Source organism: Coloeus monedula, assembly GCF_965178545.1.
Source record: "Coloeus monedula genome assembly, chromosome: 7".
NCBI classification, from domain to species: Eukaryota; Metazoa; Chordata; class Aves; order Passeriformes; family Corvidae; genus Coloeus; species Coloeus monedula.
This window is the reverse complement of record NC_138787.1, coordinates 36,928,672-36,951,980: the sequence shown is the minus strand read 5'-3', so window position 1 is coordinate 36,951,980 and position 23,309 is coordinate 36,928,672. Positions and strand designations below refer to the sequence as shown.

The 23,309-nt window shown below is 38.9% G+C and overlaps 1 protein-coding gene across 5 annotated transcripts in view; it reads left to right on the top strand.

The window, feature by feature from the left end:
- The window catches only part of GTDC1 (glycosyltransferase like domain containing 1), a 171,757-nt gene that overhangs the window by 88,363 nt on the left and 60,085 nt on the right, over window positions 1-23,309 (top strand). For all 5 annotated transcript variants that reach the window (XM_082284745.1, XM_082284744.1, XM_082284746.1 and 2 more), the window contains one exon: window positions 579-752. In XM_082284745.1, coding sequence (XP_082140871.1) covers window positions 579-752 — 174 coding nt within the window. The remainder of the gene's footprint in view (window positions 1-578; window positions 753-23,309) is intronic.

The following is a 23,309-nucleotide window of genomic DNA, read 5'->3' as shown; positions in this document are numbered from 1 at the left end:
TGCTATGTATTTTATTTTCATATATAATGAATGTAATCTTAATCAGGATTATGTCTGCATAGGTTAAAATAGCATTCAGTTTCTTTAGTGTCCTGCTGCCTGACACCCATGGTCAGTTGAAGGTAGGTTAAACAAAGGTAAGTTGTCCTTCAATAAAAAACATTTCTGAGGAATTTTCATTTTCTTACAACTTTAATTCTACAAAAGTCAGATTACAGTGGGCCTTATCTCTTCATAATGCTTCTAAGAGATGATGACAGTAATAATATACTTACCATTTTATGAATAAAACTCCACAGCTAGAATAGGGTGTGCTCCTTTAGATTAATAGTAGTAATTTATTATTACTTAAAGAAGGTTAAACATGTTTTCAAAGGGTGAATAGACAGAAATTAAGACATTTCTGATTAAGGTACATATGCTACTCCTAATTCACGTGAAAAGGCTGGTTTTAATTAGAATCCACTTGCACCTTTTGCTTGTTTATGAGAATAAGTATCCTATTTCCTTTGCCTGTAGAATAATTTTGTTCCTTTTGTGGCATCAGTATGTTCATTAATCTTCACCGCTTTTTACAGTTTGGTTGCTGATGTTGTGGTGTTCAACTCTGCTTTTAATATGGAATCGTTCCTTAAATCCATTGGAAAATTTATGAAGCTGATTCCTGACCACAGACCTAAGGATTTGGAAAAAATAATCAGACCGAAGTGCCAAGTTCTTTATTTTCCAGTCAGGTTTCCTGATGTGAGCAGGTCAGTACATTTTCCACGTCATAAATTGCCTCCAGCCTGTCAAAACTCTGTATTTATGGTGACGTTCTAACTAATCAGCTAAAGCATCGTTAATGAATGAGTTTGATAATATGCAAAATCCCCTAATTGATAAATGTATTTCAATAATCAGAGGCTATTGAGGCAGCCGAGCCTGTCCTCAGTGCCTGTCATGCAAACTTGCATCGTTCAGGATGAGTGATTTCCCACTTGTTTTAGTGATTTCCCACTTGTTTCAGCCTTCCAGGAGTTGCCAGCTCCTCAGCTCTGTGCGTATTTGTGCAGGGGAGGTCAAGGAGGAGACAGAAATGCTGGAGAACAGTGAAAGTGATAAGCCTGCAGCCAAGGAGCTATTTTATTCCCTCCTCCCTCCCCTACCTCTTTTATGGCTTTCCAGGTAGGCAGAAGCATTCCTGTGGCAGGGAGCAGACTTGCAGATGTTGGCATTTACTGCAGCAGGAGTTGCTCTTCGCTCCTCCTCGGTTGCTCTGAAGGACGTTTTTTATTGCCCTCGTTTCAGAGCCCGTCTTGAAATTAGCAGTGGGTTATGTGGCTCAAAGGGAACATTCACAGGATCCTTTTCACTTTTGATTAAACCTGGCACAATTGTTTTTCCTGTTATAAGGGACTCTCCTCCCACCGAACAGGAACTTTGCTTCAGTGGGACCGGCACTAAATAGAGCGTGATTCTGCAATTTGATTATGCTCTTAAAACCAACACCATGCTGGGTACATTTTTTTTCTGAAATAAGGATGAGAAGCACTACAATGACTTCGCAAGAGCCTGCCTTTTGATCTGATAATAAGTTCTGGCCACACTTGAGATCCCTGACCAGCCTGTGCTTAGAGTTATTTCAAAGGCTAAATATACATGTGTGGTAGTTCGAGGTAGAGAAATGTTTAGTGCAGGAGCTGAGGTCAAGCACTCGTTGATGTACTCAAACTGCAAGGTTTGAGTTTCAGTGTCTTGGAAAACTTCATATTCTAAAACACTGAATCAAATCATTTCAAAATCAATGTCTAAAGTTAAATCTTTAAACCTCTATTTTTGCCAAGTGGGTTAAAATCCTCCAGTATTTTGTAGGGAGTTGGCTGCCTCGATCTCAGCATGGTTCAGTACCTGTATATCTTTGAGGATCTACTATTCCCTCTTAGAGTCCAGAGCTTTTGAGTGCAGGGAATGCTGTGGGTGCTCAGCATATTTGATGTGAAGCCAATTCCAAAGGCTCTCGTGGTTTTGGCATACCTTAGGAATCATGTGGCCCAGACCTAGTTTTGGAGATGAAGTTATGATAACCCTGTCTCTTATATTACATCAGCTCTTTTGGACTTGTCAGCCCTGGCACATGGGGTCAGACAAGATCTGACAAATTAGGCTGAAGTCATCATACACACAGCACTCATTTGTCCAAAGCAGGAGGTGATTAGGTGGGTAAAATCATTAGCCTGCTACCCAAACTGGTAACAGTAGGAAGATCTCAGATCTCAGTGTGTGCTCTTTTAGAGTCACATTAAATCCCATCTCCCAAGGCAGGACACCTTTCCCATTTTTATTGTGGTCGCTGCACTTGAAGTTATATCAGAAACCTCTTTTCAACAGTGATGGGCAAAATTAAGATGTTCATAAGCAACTGTGTGACTGTAAAACTTTCACAGCAGAGTAATTAGAAACAAAGATTAGTATCAGCTCTATTATATCTGATATATATTTTATTCAACAGCTAATTCTAGATGAAAGATCTGAGATGTTTAGACAAAGTTCAATATCGAGACAGGAAAAAAGGCAGAAGAAAGGGCTGCTTCTGCCTGACTCTGAAGTTCTTCAGGCTTTGACCTTCAGCTGCAGCCAATATTTGCTATTTCTTTACATGTTTTACATAAAGTTGAATGCACCTGTGGCAAATCAAAGCTGGTTTTTTAATTTAGATTGTATTAGTATAGTGGCTGAATGGAGATTGAGAAGAAAAAGGTTAAGAAAAATTGTGGCCAAGCTAAAATTTATAAAGCAAACTCTTAGCCCAGAGTGTTTTTCAAGTTATTTTCAAATGGTAATTTGCTTTATCCAAACCAAACTCATACAGTGTAAGTAAGTGATTATTTGCATGACTGACAATCATTTCAGTGCCTGCAGTCTTTTTAAAATGCATAATTTTGCTGAGATGTTGGGAAAATATTTAAAAATTCTGAAGGCAAAATAACCGGGGTTCTTTATTTTTTTATTTTGACCTCTTTATTTTGTGTGTGAATGTCTCAGGGTGTGTTTGTGTCTGAAACATAATCTACATTTGGATTGGGGAGAGAGAGGTGATCTGAGAAATCATCCTCATGCATGTGATGGGGAGCTTTTTATGATTATTTTAGATTAATATTGCAGTTGTAGGGCAAAATAAAATATATCTGACCCTTGATCAAAACCAGTGTAATGAAGGATCATGGCACAGGAGTTAATCCTGTAAAATATCTACCTTTTAATGTAATTACTGTAGGTGATGGACACAAACAGCACAAGCAGCATAGTAAATGATCACTTAAAAGGGGAGGTATAATGATGAAGGATATCCTAGGAAACACTTGTGGATACTCTTAGAGGCATCACTATAATTTGTAATGTATATTTAAATATTTCAAATGGGCCTCTAACCACTGCTTTTCTACTTTTGAGAGGAAGTTATTGATGCCTTTTTTATAAAGAATATTTTTTTAAATAAATATGTGTCATTAGGATCTGTGTTGGTGTTCCCAGAGCAAACCCACCAGACTGTAGTCCTTATCTGACAATGAGAAGAGATGAAAGGATTTGAGGATTTGACAGAATAAGATATTTACTGACCTAATCCTCCTGTTTTCTGGTTCTGGTACAATGACTGGCTTCCATGTTATATCCTGTGGTGCCAAGGCTACTCTGTATATACCCACCTCATGTGATTTCTGACTTCAGTTCTGCTCTGTTTACATTCTGGTGAAGCAAATGATGTAGGAATAAATAGAGTATTTCTAAGCTTGGAGACAAAAAACCCCTCTGAGTTTGGGCTGTCCCTTCACAGTGCCTTGGTGTTGCAAGGGATGGAGAGCAGTGGCTGATCTTCTGCCATATGTGCTGTGTGTCAGACTGGGGTTTTATAGCACAGAGAGTTAAATGCATCATAATTCACACTTATGTGGCTGTTGACTTAATTTTAGTATATTTTCTATTGTGACATAAATAAAATACAATTTTTCTCACGGTACAGTCAGTAGAGTCTATTTTGATGTAATCTTTTTCCACTTTTGCGCTGTGAAATGATGCCCAAGGAAGAAATTCCCCTTTGATTGATGTTGTCTTTGGTACTTCTCCATGTGCCAGCAGAGCCCTCTGGAAATCTTCTGCAAGGTATACCTTTGTTGGTATTTGGATATCCACTGGAGCATTATCCTGGTCTACTGGAAGGTGTCTCTGCCTGTGGCAGAACAAGATTCCAGCCCAAACCATTCCATGATTCTGTGATTTTATACAAATTCTCTCATCCCATCTGTGCCCACATTGTCAGTGGCAGTTTGCAAAGCAGGGTCAGATTAGGTACTCCTTGGAATTCATTCCTATGAAAATGTTAATTTAGGTTTTGGTTATTATTACTATTCCTCCGATTGTAGTATATCTTTATTGTTATCACGCTGTGGTAGGAAAGGAAGATGTTTCTATAAGCAAGAATGAAGTAATGTTCCTAAGAGCTCAAAATTCACATTGGACTAAGGTGGAATAATATAAAAGAAACATAAGAGTGTGAGGATTACAGCAGAAAATAAAAACAGGGGTTTTTTTAAGTGGAACTTGCTAGTGAGTATCTTGTACTATCTGCATTACACATTTTGAAGTAGAATTAAGGATTTTAGACTTGTTTCTTCATTTGCTTTTATAACTTAGTACAGCTAACAGGATATTTTCAACCATTTGGGCTTATATTTTTTTAGTTAATAGTGTGAGAGAGGCAATATTTGCCAATTTGGAGAGTATTTTAGGGCCGGTCAAGGGAGTTCCTGAGTAAAGCAGAAGTTTTTAAAAGATGGTGGCAGTATCTCTTGTGCTGAAACATGTGGAGGAGCCTGTTTTGGGGAAATAAAAAAAAAAAAAATTAATTGCATCACTTGGATCAAGTTTGCAGGGTTGAACTTAACTGGAAAAATGCAGATGTCAATGAGCAAGGAGAGACTTGGATTCACAGGAGCCCAAAGCTATGGATGGGCACTGGGGACGTGTCTGCGTTGCAGGGAAAGATGCTCAGCAGTGGTACTCACGTGAGCTGTAGTGAGCTCTCTTGCATGTGGGAAGCAGTAGATAGCTTAGAATAGCAGTTTTTGGCTCATTAGCCTTCCAGTGAAATAGCATGTATTAGCTTAGGTGGAGTGCTAATGACAGTGACTCTGGTGCTGGGGGTACCTACTGCCTTTGGTGTTGGCTCGGGCATCTCCATGGTGCACTGTGCCCTCTCCGGTGGCATGGCCTCACTGCCACCACAGTTTATGGGTCATTAGCATAATTAGAAAGTGCCAGTAGACTGCTCCTACCTTGGGGCTTGGTGATGAAAATTGCTCTCAGAGTGTCTTTTCTCCTCACCTGCCGCAAGCGGATTTTGAGGAGTGGTGTTGGCACGCTCAGAGTTGCACATGGAGCATGAGGGATGCTCTCAGGATCTGGGACACAGCCCCTGTTGGGAAGAAAGTTCAGTGTGGGCTCAAAAGGGGCATAAAATGGAGTCTTTCCATTGTGAAGCTGTTGGCAGTGGAGTGGTTCCTCCTGCCCCTCTGGGAGAAGTGCTAACTCAGGTAGCTGCACCTGCAGAGAGGGCTTAGGTGGTTCAGTGAAGGACACCTTCATTTTCAGTGGTGTTTTCTCACATGATGCTTTCTCCACACACTCAACCTCTGCTGTCTTGGGTGGTGTAGGAGTTTCCATTCTCCCCCTGGATCATGGAAGAGCTGTTACCACAGCCTTGTCTTCCAGGCAGAATATGCCAGTTTTATCCCCAAAATATTTATCCCCAGACCACTCCAGCAGCATCAGAATGAGAACACCCTCCTAGAGAAGGCCAGGCTGAAGAGTCTGCTGGCATGTACTCGTTCTGCAGAACTTGCTAAAAAGTAATTTCTTTTTCTCTATTCAGGGACAAAAATAGTTTTACTGACTCTCTTTTATCTGTCGTATAGGTATTCCTCTAAATGCTATCATAATAACCATTTAGGCTCACAATAGCTCACAAGGATACTTAAACAGAATTCTCTGTGCAACCTACTTTTTTATTATGTTGGGTACTGCTCATGTTGCATACAACACATTCCCATAAAACTTGCTTTTTGTATTTACAGAGAAATTTCTCTGGAGAGTTAAGGTCTTGTAAAACATTCTTGTTCTACAGCGTGAACGAATTATCATACTCCGGGGAATTAAAAGTGAAGTGTACTGAAGAAAAGAATTTTTTCATTAAAATGCAGTTTATATTGATAAAACAGATTACTAGCATTTGATGAAATGTGAAACTTGGATCTACCCATATCGCTAAATCACCAGTAGGTTTATTTTGGCAAGAAGAATAGTATGTAATGTATATCAGGACCAATGGTTATACAGTACCTGTTAGTTTTATATTAGATTAAATTGTCTTTCACTAAAGTACTTGGAAAAAACCCTACTATATCTGTATCTTGAAGTAGCAGAATGTGGTAACCAAGAATATTAGAAAATAAAAGCTGTCGTGTTATCAGTTTTGGCACAGTCATTTATCAATCAGTATTTTAAACATTGACAAGTGGTAATTTAATAGGGAATGACCCTGTTGGCAGGAAGTTCTAATGACAGATGATGCAAACTCATTTATCACTATGGGGCTGTGCTGGCTTCTTACCTTTCTCAGTATCACAGCTCATATTTTCCAAGTCTGGGATGTGAGAAGCCACAAAGGGCAAAACCTGTGGCACTGAGCCTATAACCACTCCCATCTAATCTGATTAACCCCTTAGCTACAAATTTCTCTGCAGCAGAGCTGGTAAGAGTTACAAGTTCTCATACTGATTGAAATGCCATTTGCTTTTTAAGGAGGATTTTCCATAATACTTTCCCATAGGCAGTTTTTCAGAAATATTCAAGTTGTGTCACTTTGAATGCAAAGTTGAGACGTGCTGGTGCTTGGCTTTCAAAAAACAAACCACATCCTAATAATTAATAGCACATTTCATTAGCAGGCATTAAAAATATTGCATGCAGTGCCCTATACAATGGGCAGCTATTATTATTATTATCATTACTACTCGAGGAGGAAATTGATGCATTCAGAGGTTTAATTGATTCGTGCATATTCATGTGGGAAGTCAGTGGTAGAGTCACGACTGGACTGGATTATTATGCACTTCCATGCATAATAATTTCTCTGCAACTTGGGAAGAGAATAGCCTACCTTGCTGCAATAAATGTGGGCATTTGCTGTTGAGGGATGTCATGGGAGAAGGGATGAAAATGACACCTTCATCAGCAACTGGTATGGATGGTGCTCCTCAGTCTTCTAGGTTTCCATCTGGAATACAGTCATTCAACTGTACTTACTGGGAATTTAAACAATAATATATTTTTACTTTCATTTCCACAATATTAAAAGTTTTGATCCATTTAATATGATTTTATGTTACTTTTTTAAAAGCATAATAAACACAAGCCCTTGTTGGGGCTTTCTTCATCTTCCTCCGTCAATTCTCTGTTTCTTTTCTTCTCCTTTCACAAGAGCCTTTCTCCTGAGTGCTGGGATGGGTTAAATATCATCCCCATTCAGGATGGTTGAGACATGAAATACTTTTGGAGTTTGCATCAAATTGTTGTCATAAGTGAACTTTAAATTTAATTGGTTAAAATTGTGGGAGACTTAAAGCTGTGGGTTTGAGTTTTTTTGATTTTATTCAAAGTGGAAAAATTATGTTGCTTAATGGTAGGATCCTGCAAAGTACTACATACCCTCATTTTACCTGCAGTCAGGGGGAACTGAGGGCTTTTTGTGGGAATACAGCATTAACAGGGGTGGGAAAAGGTGGCACAAAACTAACAGGGTTTTGAGTGATGTGGCTGTGTCCAGGTCCCTTTCAATCCATAGGAACTTAAATCATTTGCATGTGTGAAAGATGGTTTTTATAGACAAGGCTGTCCCTGATGGATTTTGCATTTCAAAATACTGCCCTTCAACGTTTGAACAATTCCATTTTTTTTTATTATGAAATTCATGAATATTGCATGGAAGTGAAGGTGGATTTTTTTTTTTTTTTTTTTTTTTTCCTTTAGAAGGATTTCATGCTTACAGGATTGTATCAGAGAGGGAGGCAGTCATGTTGGGCATCTTATTTCTTAGTTGCTACATGAGGCAGTGACAGGAACTTATTGTTTAAATATTGTGAGTACTTGTAATATAGCATAAAAGAAAACTGGTAATGTGCTAAAAATTGCATAAAATATAAAGAATAGGAAGAAAAATCTGAGTTTTTAGAGGTTCTTCACTAAGAATACAAAATGTCAGAAATCAGTCTTGGAAGTATGAAAAAAATCTGTGTTCCTAGTTGTAGGGGAATGGCAGTACCTTTACAAAAAGCCACATTTCATCTTGAACACAGTATTAGTTTAGGGGGAAAAAAAACCCAAACCAACCAAAGCCCAAACAAGCAGCACCTTTTAAAAGAGTGGTGGAATAGATTGCCTTGCAAATTGTTATTAAATGTGAGACTGAAACTTTATGCTTGTTGGATCTGCTTCAAGCACTGTTGTGTGCAAGATTGCAGACAACCCATTCCAGTTACAGTCAGAGGTACCGTCAGATGGAAGTGTCAGTGGGGAAGATATGAAGATGTTCTATAGGAATTTTAGAGAATAGAGAATAAGAGAACAAAATTGCACGATGGAATACATAAAATCACATATTGAAGAGGAAACTTGAAGCATAGCTCTTCAGTCCTATGGAGATGACCTTTATGTATTGTGTAAGAACAACTTCATGCAGATGTTTTATTTATACATAACCAAATGGGATGAAGTTAAATGATTTTTAATTTTGCTAAATCACAGATAATTTCTTTGTTGTGCGAGGAGTGTTTTAATCTGGTTAGTTTTTTTCTTTCTTTTTTTTTTTTCTTTTGCATTTGCAAATACTTAATATTTTATATTTTGGACATTCCCCCTGCTCAGTTGTGACTCCCAGATGAAATAATCCTCCTCTTCTTCCCTTTAAATAATTCAGATGGCATACATTTAAAAATATGAAAATCCCAACGTAAGCGTGCCAGAAGTGCTTTTAAGGTAGGAGGTTGTTCTGCTTTACTATGGAAAAGATGCATCTCTAAGTGGTAATGAGAGTTCATCAGTTCTGGGCTTGCAAACACCAAGTCATAGGGATGCTTTGTGGAAGAGCTGTGGGAGATCCAAGTCCAGGACTGTTTTTCCAGCTTCTTATCATAGGATGGTTTGGGTTGGAAGGGGCCTTAAAGATCGCCTTGCTCTACACCTGCCTTGGGCAGGAACATCTTCCACTATCCCAGTTTGCTCTAAACCCCAGCCAACCTGGCCTTAGACACTTCCAGGATGGGGCAGCCACTGCTTCTCAGGGCCTCACCACCCTCATAGCTCGGAATTTCTTCCCAATATCCCATTTAACCCTGCCTTCTGGCAGTGGGAAGCCATTCTCCCTGTCCTATCACTCCAGGCCCTTGTCCAAAATCCCTCTCCGGCTCTCTTGGAGACCCTTTAAGTAGTTTAAGGGGCTCTAAGTTCTCCTTGGAGCTTTCTCCAGGCTGAACACCCCTAGCTTTTTCAGTCTGTCCATATCATAGCAGAGGGAGTCCAGTCCTTGAAGCATCTTTGTGTTTTCCTCTGGACTTGTTACAACAGGTCAGAGTTTTCCTCAAGTATGTAGGAAAAAAGCTCTTGGGATTAGATTACCTTTTTTAGTAGCGGGGCATTTTGTGTTGAGAAATCTGCATTTGCAGCAGAGTAGATTTGGATAATATAAAACAAGGTATCATTATGTTCAGTCTGTTTTTCAAACAATGTTACCATCAGTAACAACAGCCAGGAAGAAGGAATTAGTAAATTGAATCATCCAGTCTGTGGTAAATTTTAGAGTGGATTCCTCATAAAATGGTGCCATTTTCCTTTAAGATGACTCCTCAGTAGTGCTCAGGTCAGGCTTACAGGAAGCTGAACTTTGTCCATCCGTGACCTGCTGCATGTATTTCTTGCCCCTCCGTAACCCTGGGACTCATCACGAGGCCACATCCTCTCTATTTTCATTATTGCCCAACCAGCCATGGGACAAATGGTCATAGAATCACAGGCAGACTTGGGCTGGAAGGGACTTTAAAGATCATCTGTTAGTGGTGTGTGCTGTCTCACCACCCTGCCAGAACCCTCATCTTTCCGCTTGTGCTTCCTCATCAACTTTTCTTGTCTAGAAGCTAAAGGTCTCTTATTTCTGGTTCTGCAGCAGTTGAAGAGCCTCAGATTTAATTTCTCCTGGATGGATTTGTTTTAGGTATGTTCCCCTCTCTGTGGCAGAATACTCATCGTGGATGCTCTGCGATTACATCTTCAGTTCTATGACTTTGCCTCTCAAAAAACCCCCAAGCTTTCACAGCCACATTCTCCTTTGAACCGTTAAGCATTTTCCATCTGCAGCTGATGGTTCTCACAGGTGTTAAATAGAGAAACAGGCAGCTCTTCCTTCTCTTGGTCACTTTAATGTACTAAGAGGTGGACCAGTTTATATGGCTGTGAAGGTATTGCCACAAATGTACTGACATTTAGTGCATCTAAATAGCTGCACTATACCAAATATATCTATATTTTTTTTTTTTTAAAGTGTGTTTGGATCTCATACACCATAGAAAAGATATTTTAAATGTACAGATGGATGTGTCTGTGTAAAGCACTGAAAAAAAAAAAAAAAAGTATGTTGTTCTGGTCACCCGTGCTCAAGAAAGATTAATTTAAACTGTGAAACAGGTGTAGAGAATTGCTGCTAGGATGATTAGGAGAATCTGTATTATGAGAGCAGATTAAAAGAGTATGGTTCACTTGTCCTAGCAAAATAAAGGTTGAGAAGGGGATATATGTTAATCTTTATAAATACAGTCAGAGGATAAATGCTATGAAAGAGGAGGAATTATTTAAGTTTCAGGATAATCCTTATGACATCCACTAGGTATAAATTGGTCATTATTAAATGACTGAGACTGGAAGTAAAAAAATGGGTGTGGAGGGTGGTTGCTTGGTTTTGTTTTGTTTTTTTATTTTCTGGAGAGACATTTAGTTGTGAAATGACTGTTGAAATGCTATTGAAATGCAAGTTTGATAAATTCGTAGAATGGTTGGTTAAACAATATAGGAGTAGTGCCAGGCAGCTGCAGATGTTTGCTGTGATGATATCCCCAAAATGAAGGTGAAAAAAGATGGTCTATGAGTTGGTCACTTGGTGACTTCAGTCTTGAGACCTGAACTGGTCCCTGAAGGAGATCCTGAGTTCCCAGCATCTGTAAAAGATACAACAGCCCAGTCTGTTCTGTGTTCTGCACAGTGTTTATCTCGTAGATCATTAATCACGTGTTCCATAAATGAGCAGCATCCTGTAAGTTACGTCCAGCTCCTCTGTTCAACCTCTGACTGCATTTGGGAAGGGCTGAATTTTTTTTAGACAGATTCCTAATGAGCATGGTGGGAAGGGAAAAAAAATGAGGGGAATGCTTTTGTCTGACTGTACTGGGTTCATCTGGACATTTTAGTGCTTTTGAAGAAAACCACATCATGGCCAGTGCTTTTTGTCCCTCCTCTTCTCTGCCTTTGCAACAAGGGAGTTTTTGAGGCATTACTCTTAGAATCATTAAATTCTAGAATGGTTTGGGTTGAAAGGGGCCTTAAAGACCATCTGGTTCCAACCCCCCTGCCATGGGCAGGGACATCTTCTGCTAGATCAGGTTGTTCCAAGCCCCATCCAGCCTGGTCTGGAACTCTTCATGGAACAGGATGTCAGCAAGTTCATGGATGTTGTTGTTTTTTGAAAGCCTGGGCATCCCTCAGAAGACATGTAGGAGTGGGGCCAAAGGCTTGATAACCCACAGGGATTTGGGAAAGCATTAGGTGAGATGTGCTTCAATAGACACTGTCCTCAGGCAAAACGTTTGAGTCTTGTGGCTCTCTCTAGGCAGCCTTCTCTATTTTGCCTCAGTTTACTTTTGCTCACTGAAGCATTTGGATAAAATTATTCCATTGAGCTCATTGGAGTCAGACTGAGTTTATTTTAACTTTCTTATTTTGATGAGTCTGTAGGTCTCTCACTTTCATCCTTGTGTAGAGTAGTTTTAATACTAAAACTGCCTCAATCTGTGCTAGAAGCAAATGGAGGACAGAAAGAACTTTTTATGCAGTGATTCCTTTCAGTGGCTGAAATTTTATCTGTCCTTCCTTAAACTCCATCGCACGACTTTTGGATTTGGAGTTCACTTGTGTTATCTGCCATCTGAGCTTGAATTACCCATCTTGAATGATGTGACTATATATGGAAAAGAGAGGATTTGACCCTTTTTGGGTGCCTAAACTGTTGTCTTTTTGTTGCCAATAAATGGAGGGATCAGCTGACAGGGTTCCTGGTAAACAAGTCACAGTAAAAAATTTTTTTTAAATATTTAGAAATACTAAAAGGTAAAAAATTTTCCTTTTTTTTTGTTTTCTAGTGAGACCTTGTGTGAGATCCATAAAGTTGCCTGTTATCAGGACATATTTATGATACTAAACCAGTGTATCTCTGGTTCTGGAAGCAGCTGAGCTCTTTTCAGTGGTACCCAGTGCTGGACTTGTCAGCACATCTATACGTTGGCGACTTATTATTCTGTGAGCATCACTTCATTTGGGCTGGCAATAAGTCCTGTTCAGTCATTGTGCTGCAGAGGAATGTTTAAAGCTGCGATGTGCATTGGAGTCTGTTTGTTTGCAGCAGCTGATTTGCCTAAGCTTTGATGCGCAGTCACTTTCTGACATTTGTGTATTTCAGCAGTGAACAATGTAAACTCATTTTCTGAGCACTTTGATTACTTGCACATAGCAGTGCCCATGGCATGTGACAGAGAAGAGCACTCTATCCACTAATCAGATAGATATGCTTCAAGCGTATTTACACAAAATAATGAAAACAGCTGTTAGATACCTTTAAACTTGAGTGTGTTTTGTTATTAATCTACTAGCCCGTACACATGACACTATAATTCTTCGCTCACTCAAGTTGCCTTTAATGACACAGTAATAAAACGGAGAGGGATGAAAGTAATGGAATTGTAGAATGTAATGCCTCAATTGTTCTACAGTGTCTTCCTTTTTGCCAAAATAAACCACAATTAGGTCCATATGGTGTTTTGAAGTTTTCAAGCAATGACCCTAATAAAAAGTAATGAATTTCTGACAAAAGAAAGCATGGTGCTCTTTTAAGCAGATATCTTCGCTATTGATCTAGTTATGATTGCAGACTGATATGCTAATAGAAGAAGAAAGGTTCAACGTGCCTAGTACAAGCACTTTCATTTGTGGTTTATTTTATTCTTATGAAATTCAGATTGAAAAGGTAGAAACATGTTGTAATCCATCAGTTATGACTCCCTTTTAAAAGACCTACTATAAAGAAAACAAATGGATTTTCCTTGAGGAAAAAATGGATAGCATTTGTTAACTTGGAATGCCTAAAGTGAATGCTAACTAGGAGGATGCCTTGCGATGATGAAGATGCTTTGTTTGGGTATGTGAAATTTGACTTGAGCATTTGGTTGTCTTCAGAGGTCCAAGCTCTGGTATTTCCTTTTCTCTCTTTTAACCTTTTTGTGGGGGAATTGGACTGATATTCCTGTTCACCTAGAAAATCAAAGTATCCACAGAGCAGTTGTTGGGTAAGTGGAGATACTCAAACACAATGACTCGGGAGGATGTGCAGCTCATCCTCCTGCATAGCTGTGGGCAACCAATAAACAGGTTTGATGTGTCAGCATTATTCTAGTGCAGTAATAGGGATGCCTGAAGCTGGGGCGATGTAATTGTAATAAAGAGAGAAGGAAGGTTCTGGAAGCAGATAGGAGGAGGAGAAAATAAATGGCTGATTTGATGAACCTTCACTGCTGGTGGTTGTTGAATGAGCGTTCATCCCACATACACACAGTCCTGAATTCCTCAGTTGAAAGCATCTGCTGGATAATGTGTGTTATTGGCACTATTTCACTCCAGGAAGAGTAGCTGAGGCCTGTAGTCTTACAATGTGAAACTATTCCAAGCCAATCTACCTTGTCTGGAATTATTCACCACTAGAAACTGTCTTGGAGTGGCTCCTCCATGGTGAGTTAGGAGTCCAGTTATTTAATGGGCTGATTTCTCTCTTGTATATTGTCTATCTATTGAGCTGCCTTTCAGACCTTCCCACTCCACTCTCAACTACTGAACCTTTGGAAAATAACTGAATTTTGGCCTCAACAACCCGTGCCATTTTTCATTCATGGTTTGCTACCTTCCACATTGATAATTTCTCCATCTCTTAATGTATCACACGCTCGTGGGTGGTGACTTCGTTAATTAGAAAAGAGTCTTGTTCATGGGTAGAACTTTGTTCTCCTCAAGGTATCTTACTTTTATAAGCAAGGTAAGCACGTTCATAGACTCACAGAATGGTGGTTGAAAGGCACTCAAAAGATCATCTCATTTCATCCCCCTGCCATGGGCAGGGACACCTTCCACTGACCAGGTTGCTCAATTGCTGTTTATTCCACGACTTTTCTTTATGAAAATACTCTGGTTTAATTTCTTACATTCTTACGCTGTCTTCCTTGAGATGTGGATGATTAATTTGCTTTATTGCAGTTATGTTTAATAGCATAGTGTTTTTATTTACTGGATTAAAGTGTCCCAAATAGTCTCAGTCCTATATTATGTATGCTTTCATTTGCATTATGATAATACCAGGTGCATCCTGGTGCTTTCCAGCACGTGAAAATAATGCAGCCAGTATTTTAGAAGCATTTATTAGCAAAAAGATAATAAACCAAGGTTTCTGATGCTTAATATAAGAGCACATATGGACAGTTCTGTAGGTGACTAAATGCAGTCATGTAGATTTTCTCAATCTGACTGTGTGTTTGCAAGACCAGCTCCTTAATGAACAGTCATTATTATTGCAGAACTCTTAGTAGTAGGCCAAAATATTGCATTACAGATCTCATGTAAAATTTTCAATCCTTCATGCAAATGTTTCCTACTTTTCAACCTGCTTACATATAATTTTTTTTTTTTTTTTTTTTGAGGTGTACCATGACTTTTATTTAATTTCTTCTGGTATTTTTGATACATTCAAGCTCCTGTAAGAAAATGTCCATTACTGTGTGGCGATGAGAGGTGTTGATTTTTAGCAGTAGATTGAGGGGACAAGTTTAAGGAAACATTTCTTGTACTGTGTTTTTGGAAACACAAGCTGGTTGTAGAGGTTACGTTCAGGGACTAGTACAGAAGCATTTGGGTAAATTGGGATATAAACAAACATCTGTTGCAGGAATGTAGAAATGACATCATAAAGAATGTATGCAAAAACTTAATTGAAAAAGAATGATGCAGAATTGCAGCATGACTTTAAGCCTGAATTGATTTTTGCCTTCAGAGTGAAAGGGGGATTTTTGTGCAACATTCCAATACTATAAAGTATTTAAAATGTAATGTCCTATTAACGTCCCTAAAATGTAGACTCTGGGTCATCCAATAAGAATAGTAGTTACAGTAATACAGTATATGTAATATGCAATTATCTTGACAATAGTTTTATTTTTTCAACAATTTTGTCATAAAAGTGCAGTAAGATACAATGAATTTGATTCATTTTGTGTGTGTGAATCATTTAATAGGCCATTACATCTACTATATTAGACTCCATTCTCCTTTCAGAGCTTTTCATTATAAGCCTGTCTTTAATGGAAAGAAGTTTAACCTTCCCTCCCAGATAGATTGAACCCCATAACAGTGTAAACATTCTCATTATAAAATAAAATCCCCTTCCCCAAGGGCAGCACTATAATTATGTTGCAGAGTGTTGTACAAATGTTTCTCTTAAAAAATGTTGTCTCATTCTTGTCCTCAAGTTTTTATCATTTTCATTTATGAAGGGAATCAATAACGCTTTAAAATCGTAATTTAATAAAATAAATATGATCTGATTATTTTTTAATTTTTTGAAGTTATTTTAATCAAGTTTGAGAAGAAGTCATCAGTAAAATTGCTGTTGATTTATAAATAGGATAATTAGAGGCTTTCCTCCTAAGTACTGTTCACTGGCATTGTGGCTGTTTTTATTGCCTAGTCAAACCTCTTCATTCAATTTTAAAATTGCCTTTTGAATGAACTGTGCTATGAGCTTGCCAAATAGTGTCACCATTAATACCTTGCCTCCTCTATTTCATTGTCCAGTCTGTAAATGCACAATAAATTGTTTGATAAGGAGGTCAATGAGGTTGTAGTAGTTTTTAAGTGAATTACGGCCGAGCGTTTCAGATTATGTCACACTCTTATTGTAGCGCTGGGCGTAAAAGGTGGTGATACACTATGTGGTAGATCATTTGGTGGTGTTGCTCCAGGACTAGACACAAATCAAGAAGAGCATGTTCTCTACTACTCTCTATGTAGAGAATAGATTTTAAAAATGCACCTTATTAATCCAATCACAATTCTGTAGCGTGTCCCTTAGTTCAATTAAGAAAGCTCTCAGTAGCAGGTGCACAACACAAGGATGGGTTAGGACAAAGATGTTTGCAGGCAGGAGACTGTTTCACTGCTTTGGTTATTGAAAAGCTGATACAGCATTTCTGGAAGGTCCTACAGCATCTCTACCCAGCATTCTGAATGTTTATATCTCATACCTCATCAGGAATTTGGTGGCAATTGGATTTTCTTGGACATATGAGGAGTGGCTGAGGGAGAAAAGGAGGCTCAGGGGAGACTTTATTGTGCTCTACAACTCCCTGACAGGAGGGTGCAACCAAGTGAGGGTCGGGCTCTTCCCTCTGGTAGTAAGTGACAGGATGAGAGGAAGCAGAATCAAGTTGCATCAGGAAAGGTTTGGGTTGCATATTTGGGAAAATTTCTTCATGCAAAGGGCTGTCCAGCACTGACATAGGCTGCCCAGGGCTGTGTCCTCGTCCCTGGAGGGATTTAAAAGACAGGTGGGGATATGGGTGGCTTTGGCATTGCTGTGGAAATGGTTGGGCTCAAAGACCGTAGAGGGCTTTTCCGACCTAAATGATTCAGTGATTCCATGATTCTGGAGAATGGTGCCAGATTGGTGTCACCATTCCAGCAGTTCCCTGTACTGATGCATCACCCTCACTCAACCCTGCTCTGCGTCGGGAGCTGCTCTGTGCCCAGGCTGGGACTCCCACCCAGGCACGTCTCTCCCCCAGCGCGTGAGCGGTTCTGAAATAGAAACGTAAAAGGCGAAAGTAAGAAACTTTGTGCTTGTTGAGTCTAAAAGAAAGTCTGTTTGTGTGTGTCTCTCCCTTTGTAACAGAAGGAATGTTTCTTATGTTTCTGTCTTCAGACAGTTGGCACACATTTCATCTCAGCAGCTGCTTTCTCTTAAAGTGCAGTAGAGTGTAGGACTGTAGTGACACTAGCATTAATACTTCACATTCTGCTATCATATGCTGTCACTGTGAAATATGGATCTAGGTTACATGTGTTTGCAGACTTTGTACTGCTGAATTATGAAAGCTGACTCCGTTGGAGGATTGTGTTGTATTCAGAGACTGTGAACTGAACAATAAATGAATGCAGGCAGAGACTTGCAGTCATAAGCAGTATCCTCCTTTTTGGCCTAATTGAGACAATAGCTTTAAAATGCAGAATTGCCAAATAAAACTTCACTGTTGACTTAGGTAAATATATTTGGCAGGCATTTAAATATGTCTCTCCATTGGCACCTTTTAGTTGTTATCCTCAACCTTGTTTAAATATTATTTTTAAATCTTGTTCTTCTGAATGGGATGAATTACTGCAGATGAATAAAGTGGATTACAAAAAGCACTACTGCTGCATGCCAGAAGAAATTGTTGGGAACATTTAGCTATTTTGTTATCAAGAATTAGTGTGTACCCATAAATATAACTCTGCAATTCTTTTTACATGTCTGGATTGCTATATGAGAGGTGAGGAGCTGCACTTTATTTATTTCTAAATGAATAAAGTTAATACAGATGTAAATACAAGCTAAAATGTCAGGAATCATTGCACATGGAAACATGGGGGAACCTGCTGAAGTCACCTGAGGCTGGGCAGTATCTAAAGGGTGAGCAAAGCTGCTGGAAAGGAGAATATTGGAAATATTTTTAAATGAAAGCTCAGCATAAGGAGTTACTGGGGAACCTGCAAGAAGGTCTTAATAGAGGTTTATGTACACAATTATTGTGCTGGAAACGTTAATCAGTGTATTAAACTCGGATTTCTTTGGTGCCTGAAGGTCTGCCAGCAAATTATTTTATTTCTTTAAACCAGGTATCCATAATTTCAGTGATAGTGTCACTGATATGACTATACACTGACAGTTAAACTTGAAGTTGATTTTCCATGTACAACCACTGATGGTCAGGAATCAAACCCAGGTGCAGAAATCAGGCATCCAGTGTAACACCCTCCATTTATTTTCAGTTTTTACCTTTGAATGTCAGCGTGTACAAAAGGATGGAGTGAACAAACAAAACATACATACATGCATATTTATATATGTAGGTAGCATTAGGTTACATAGATGGTAAATGGCCTTTAAACTTCCCCTTGAGGAGCTTCCAGTGTCAAAAAACCATGATCAGCACCTTTACCATGAATGGTCTGATGCTCAGAATAATGTTAGAAGGGCTTTGGACAGTGTGGAAAAAAATGTTTGATCTTACTGAGCTTGCTGGTGTATTTTAGTGCTTTGCATGCGTGGGGTTTGTATCATCTACCCACAGAATGTGATGTGAAGTGGTTGCTGTCACAGCTCTTCCCGTGTTAGTTTTGATGGTTCTTTTTTATCTGATTCTTAAGTGGGAAGGTGGGGTTGTATCCTCTCTCACCAGTGCTGTTCCTGTGCTTCCCATAACAACCTTTCTATTGTCACCTCATCCCCTGACTTCTTTTAACTTGCATCCAGGTTCATGTTAAGTTTAAATGTGCTCGTCAAGGATTGTCCTAGACTCGAAACCACGCACTTCTGATTCTGTGATCTAACAGGGCATTGTTCAGCTGGTTGGAAAGAGGCAAAACACATAAACAATTTCAACAACAGAATTTAACCTGTTAATGAGACATGCTGGAGGTAATATCTCTGTGCTCTCTCAGAACCCCGGCTATGTGCATAATAAATCATGATGGTTTTTAGGTGCTCACTCATTTTTGGGGCAGCAGGCAGCTGTATCATCACTCTTCTCTTCTTTGCCTGTCTTCTCATAGCCATTGAGGGTTTTTTATTCTGTAGAAACTTTGCTGTAGTGAGGTTTATTTTTTAATATAGGGGAAATAAAATGCTAATAAATTTCAAATTTTCAATCATCTGCATCTATTTTCCTGTCAATGTGAAAATTATTTTCTTAACCTGACAGATCTGTGGCTTTTTCTTATTCAAAAGAATGAGAATTAATATGTCGATGTTCTCATAAACAAGACCATTTTGTAGTTCATTGCTTTTATTAATCTTTCTAAAATATTCCTGTATTTGTCAAAATATTTCTGTGGCATGTGACAGAAGAAACATCAGTAGAAACAGGATGAACATCATCATTTTTCTGAAGTTTTTGGTGTCTATTTGTAGAATATTGAGTAAATCTACTATTACATGTATAGAAAACTCCCCTGGGGTGGATTATTGCACTGGTTAGAAGACAGAGTTGATGTACTCCACCTCTAATTGATACGGTCTCATAGTTAAATTGCACAGCTTTTAGAATAATACTCATAGCAGCATTTACCAGCAAAAAAAAATTGTCACTTTTCTGTGGGATGATGGTGCAACAATTACACCTAAGTTATACCTGCATGGGGGAATGGCCTTAAGATGAAGGAGGCAGATTTAGATTAGATCTCAGGAAGGAATTCTAAGGGTGGAACAGGATGAACTTTAATGTCCCTTCCAACCCAGAGCATTTGGTGATTCTAAGTGACATTATTTATCAGGACTTTTCAGCGGGGAGCAGTTCCTTTGGTTTAATACACTTAAGCTGTGTAATTCTATGCATTTTATAATATTAATTGGAGAAACCATAGAAGCACCATGGCAGCCTGAATCATTTCTCTGGCATCTACCTGCTGGTCAGCTGTTCCTCTACCGGAGTTTGTGTTGTGACTTCTCTTTAGTCACCAACTTTACAACAGAGCAACAGTGAAGATGCAGAAATGCAGCAGGTCATGCAGAGTTCTTCTGGCTGAGGGAGGGGATAAATGAGGAACTGAGTGAGATTGAGGGCTCTGGGACTGTGGATGTTGATGGGGATGTGTCCTCAGAGCTGCCTACATACTGCCACTATTAATGGCAGAATATGCTACAAATACACCATGAGGCAGCAATGTACAGTTGAGACGTAGGAAGTAAGAGCTTGCCTTGTGATGGAAACCAATAGAGCTATTTGAACATGCCTGTGGAAGGAGGTGGTTGTGGGTTTTTCTACCTTTGAGATATTCTGGCAGATTTATACTGCTGCTGGCTGCTTTCTGACCCCTCCCAGGGTGCTGGACCTTCCATGTCTGACTGGGAGGTGCTGGTCTTCATCAAACCACATAAATGTAAAGATCCTCAGTGCCTTTAATCATCAGAAGTATCCTCAGAGCTAATCTAGCATGCAGTTTTTCAGAGATTACTGTGTAATGCTCCAGAGACGTGATGAGTGAAGTTCTCAAGCCCCAGAGGACTGAACTATGAAACCACATTTCTAAATAGATTACCAGTATTTGTCATCAGCTGGTTTCCTACGAAGGATTGAGCAGCAGTCCTTTACACATGTGTGCTCATGCATGCCTGTATGTGCACACACTCTTCAGCCTGTGGGGACCCAGTGTGCTCAGTTGTTTTATTTACTCATCATCAAGATCTTCACATTTCAAATGGGACCTATTTCTGGGGCAGTCTAAGCCAAAGATTGAGTTTTTGAGACAGTCTTAGAGTTTATTTTTTCCTTTCCCTGCCCCCATTAGGGGCTCATGGTCATGGGGGAAGCTCCTCAAATGCACAGACTGTTGAGATAGTTCAGAAGAATTGAGCCATAGTGTCCAAGTCAGTACCAAAGTCAATTATTTAGGCAGGTTTATCAGCAAAGTGGATAAAGAAAGGAATCCCTGTGTTATTCCCCTCACTCATCAGTTCACAAGACAGCAACAGATGTATTTTGTGCCTTCCATAGGAATCCTAAATTTCTTTTAAAATCCCAACCACACAGAGACATTTTTCAACCCATGTTGGTGCTCCTACATCAGAATCCTGCTTAGGTCAGTCTCAGAAAAGCACCTGTATTTTTCAAATAAAGGTTTGTGTTACAGGCTCTGCTGTGTCCAACAAGCATTTATTTTTTAAACTTTTTAAAATACAACCAGAAAATGGGGCCTTTATAATGCAGACTTAAAGGACCTTTCCAGCACAACTGGGGTGAGTCTATTAAGCACGTGAAAGTGTTTTAACTATGACATGGATTCCTTAATCCTGAAAAATAAGCATCTGATTCTGACAGACCCCATTTTATTGGTGAAGCCACATTGCCAAAGAGATGCAGCATTTGTGAGTTGTCTTAGTTGAGTAGCAAGTGTGCCATAAGTCTTTTAACCAAAATAACAGTATAATATTGGGCTGAATACAGAGATTTTTCATTTTTTATACAGCTCAGAGATCTTTCTTTCCTTATGACTGCAATATGTTTCCTGTGAGGTATTTGGATGCAGAAGGCTCAGAGATTGTTTCTCAATGGTTTCTTTGGGAAACCATGGTTTGTCACCAGATCTTCATCTGACTTAAAGATCTGCAGTTCCTGTAAGCCAGTTATAGCAATTTATAAACATCTGAGCAGTTTATATCATCTGAGAATCTGATTTCTTCTTGCAGCCATGAAACACTATCCATAGACTTAAAAATGGAAAATATGTTCCTCAGTTTTTCCAATGCCATGTGTTGTTGTCATCAATATCATAGGAATAATCAAGGACAATTTTTTCCCCTCTGTAATTTGAAATAAAAGCTGCTGAATGACAGGCATGCAGGATAGTTTCAGAAGTAATGTTGAAACTTAACTTTGGTGAATGGCAAGTAGGACAAATGTGCAGTTATTATCTAGTTAATTAAATGGTTCATAAGAGTCAAAGTGTTTGAAATACATCATAAAATACAGGAGGTCAGAAACTTAAGAAACCTAGTAATTTAAATCAGTATTGAATAATAGGTAACTGAGGGTTGTCTTTTAAGGCACTCAGTCAAAAAATCCTCCTTACAGAAGGATTGTACCTCAAATGTGAAAGGAGACTTGAAAAAGAGCCAGCAGAAAGAAAAAGCGATTAATTTCTTTTTTTCCACACAAGGTCTGCAATTTCTGTTGCCCTGCGATGCATAAAGGAAACTTGGAGAAAAGTTTTTTCTTTTATGATACTCACTTCTTTTTCATATTTTCATGGCTTTTTTTAATCTTGATGATTGTAAAGTGTTTAGGCTGTTCCCACCCAAACACACACAGGGAAGACCAGTGTGTGTTAAAGCATGTTCATCTCCTGCACTAGCCTGTCAAGGGGTATTGAGACAAAGAGGCAAATCTGTCATCTGACTTGTTCGTGTTTATGAGCTGAACAAGATCAACACTGGTTAATAAAGCGAACTCAAGGCAGACCTCACCAAAGAGCAGCTCTGCACTCAGTTACTCAGTTTTCACATTCTTTTTCCTTGTGATAACATGGTCATTTCACTCCAGCTCCCTAGTCACCATGCATCCTCCTAGGACAGACAAGACCTGAATTTCTAACGTGAAGAAGCATGATCCAAGCATGCTGTACATTAGAGGCAATAAAAAAGAAACAAACCTGCCATTGCTTTTTAAATTTTCTGTGTACTTTTAACTTTTAAAAGAAAACTTTGACTGTTTACAGAGTAGAGTTTTAAAGATAAACTGCGTGGAGGTGTTGTCTTTAGAGATTTAGATTATTTTCTTTTCTTTGTAGCATTCCTGTTCTTCCATGAGATGTTGCTGCATTTGTTTTGATTTTCTTATATGTGTGATTTACCTCTGGAACTACATTTGGAGGTGGAATGCCAGTGTTGTTGTAGCAAGATGGTGTCTGAGTTTTCAAATATGTATGAAAATTGCTGTCTAAGTCATCACAAGAAGAATGTTTTATAGCTGGATGCATCAAAAATGATTATGCAAAATTTCAGTGGTTATTAAATAGAGAATGACCAAGAGCAGTGACTTATTCACAGGTCTGGTTTAAATCAGGGCTCCGTTTAAATAAATACAAATAGTGAAAAGGATGAGAAGAGC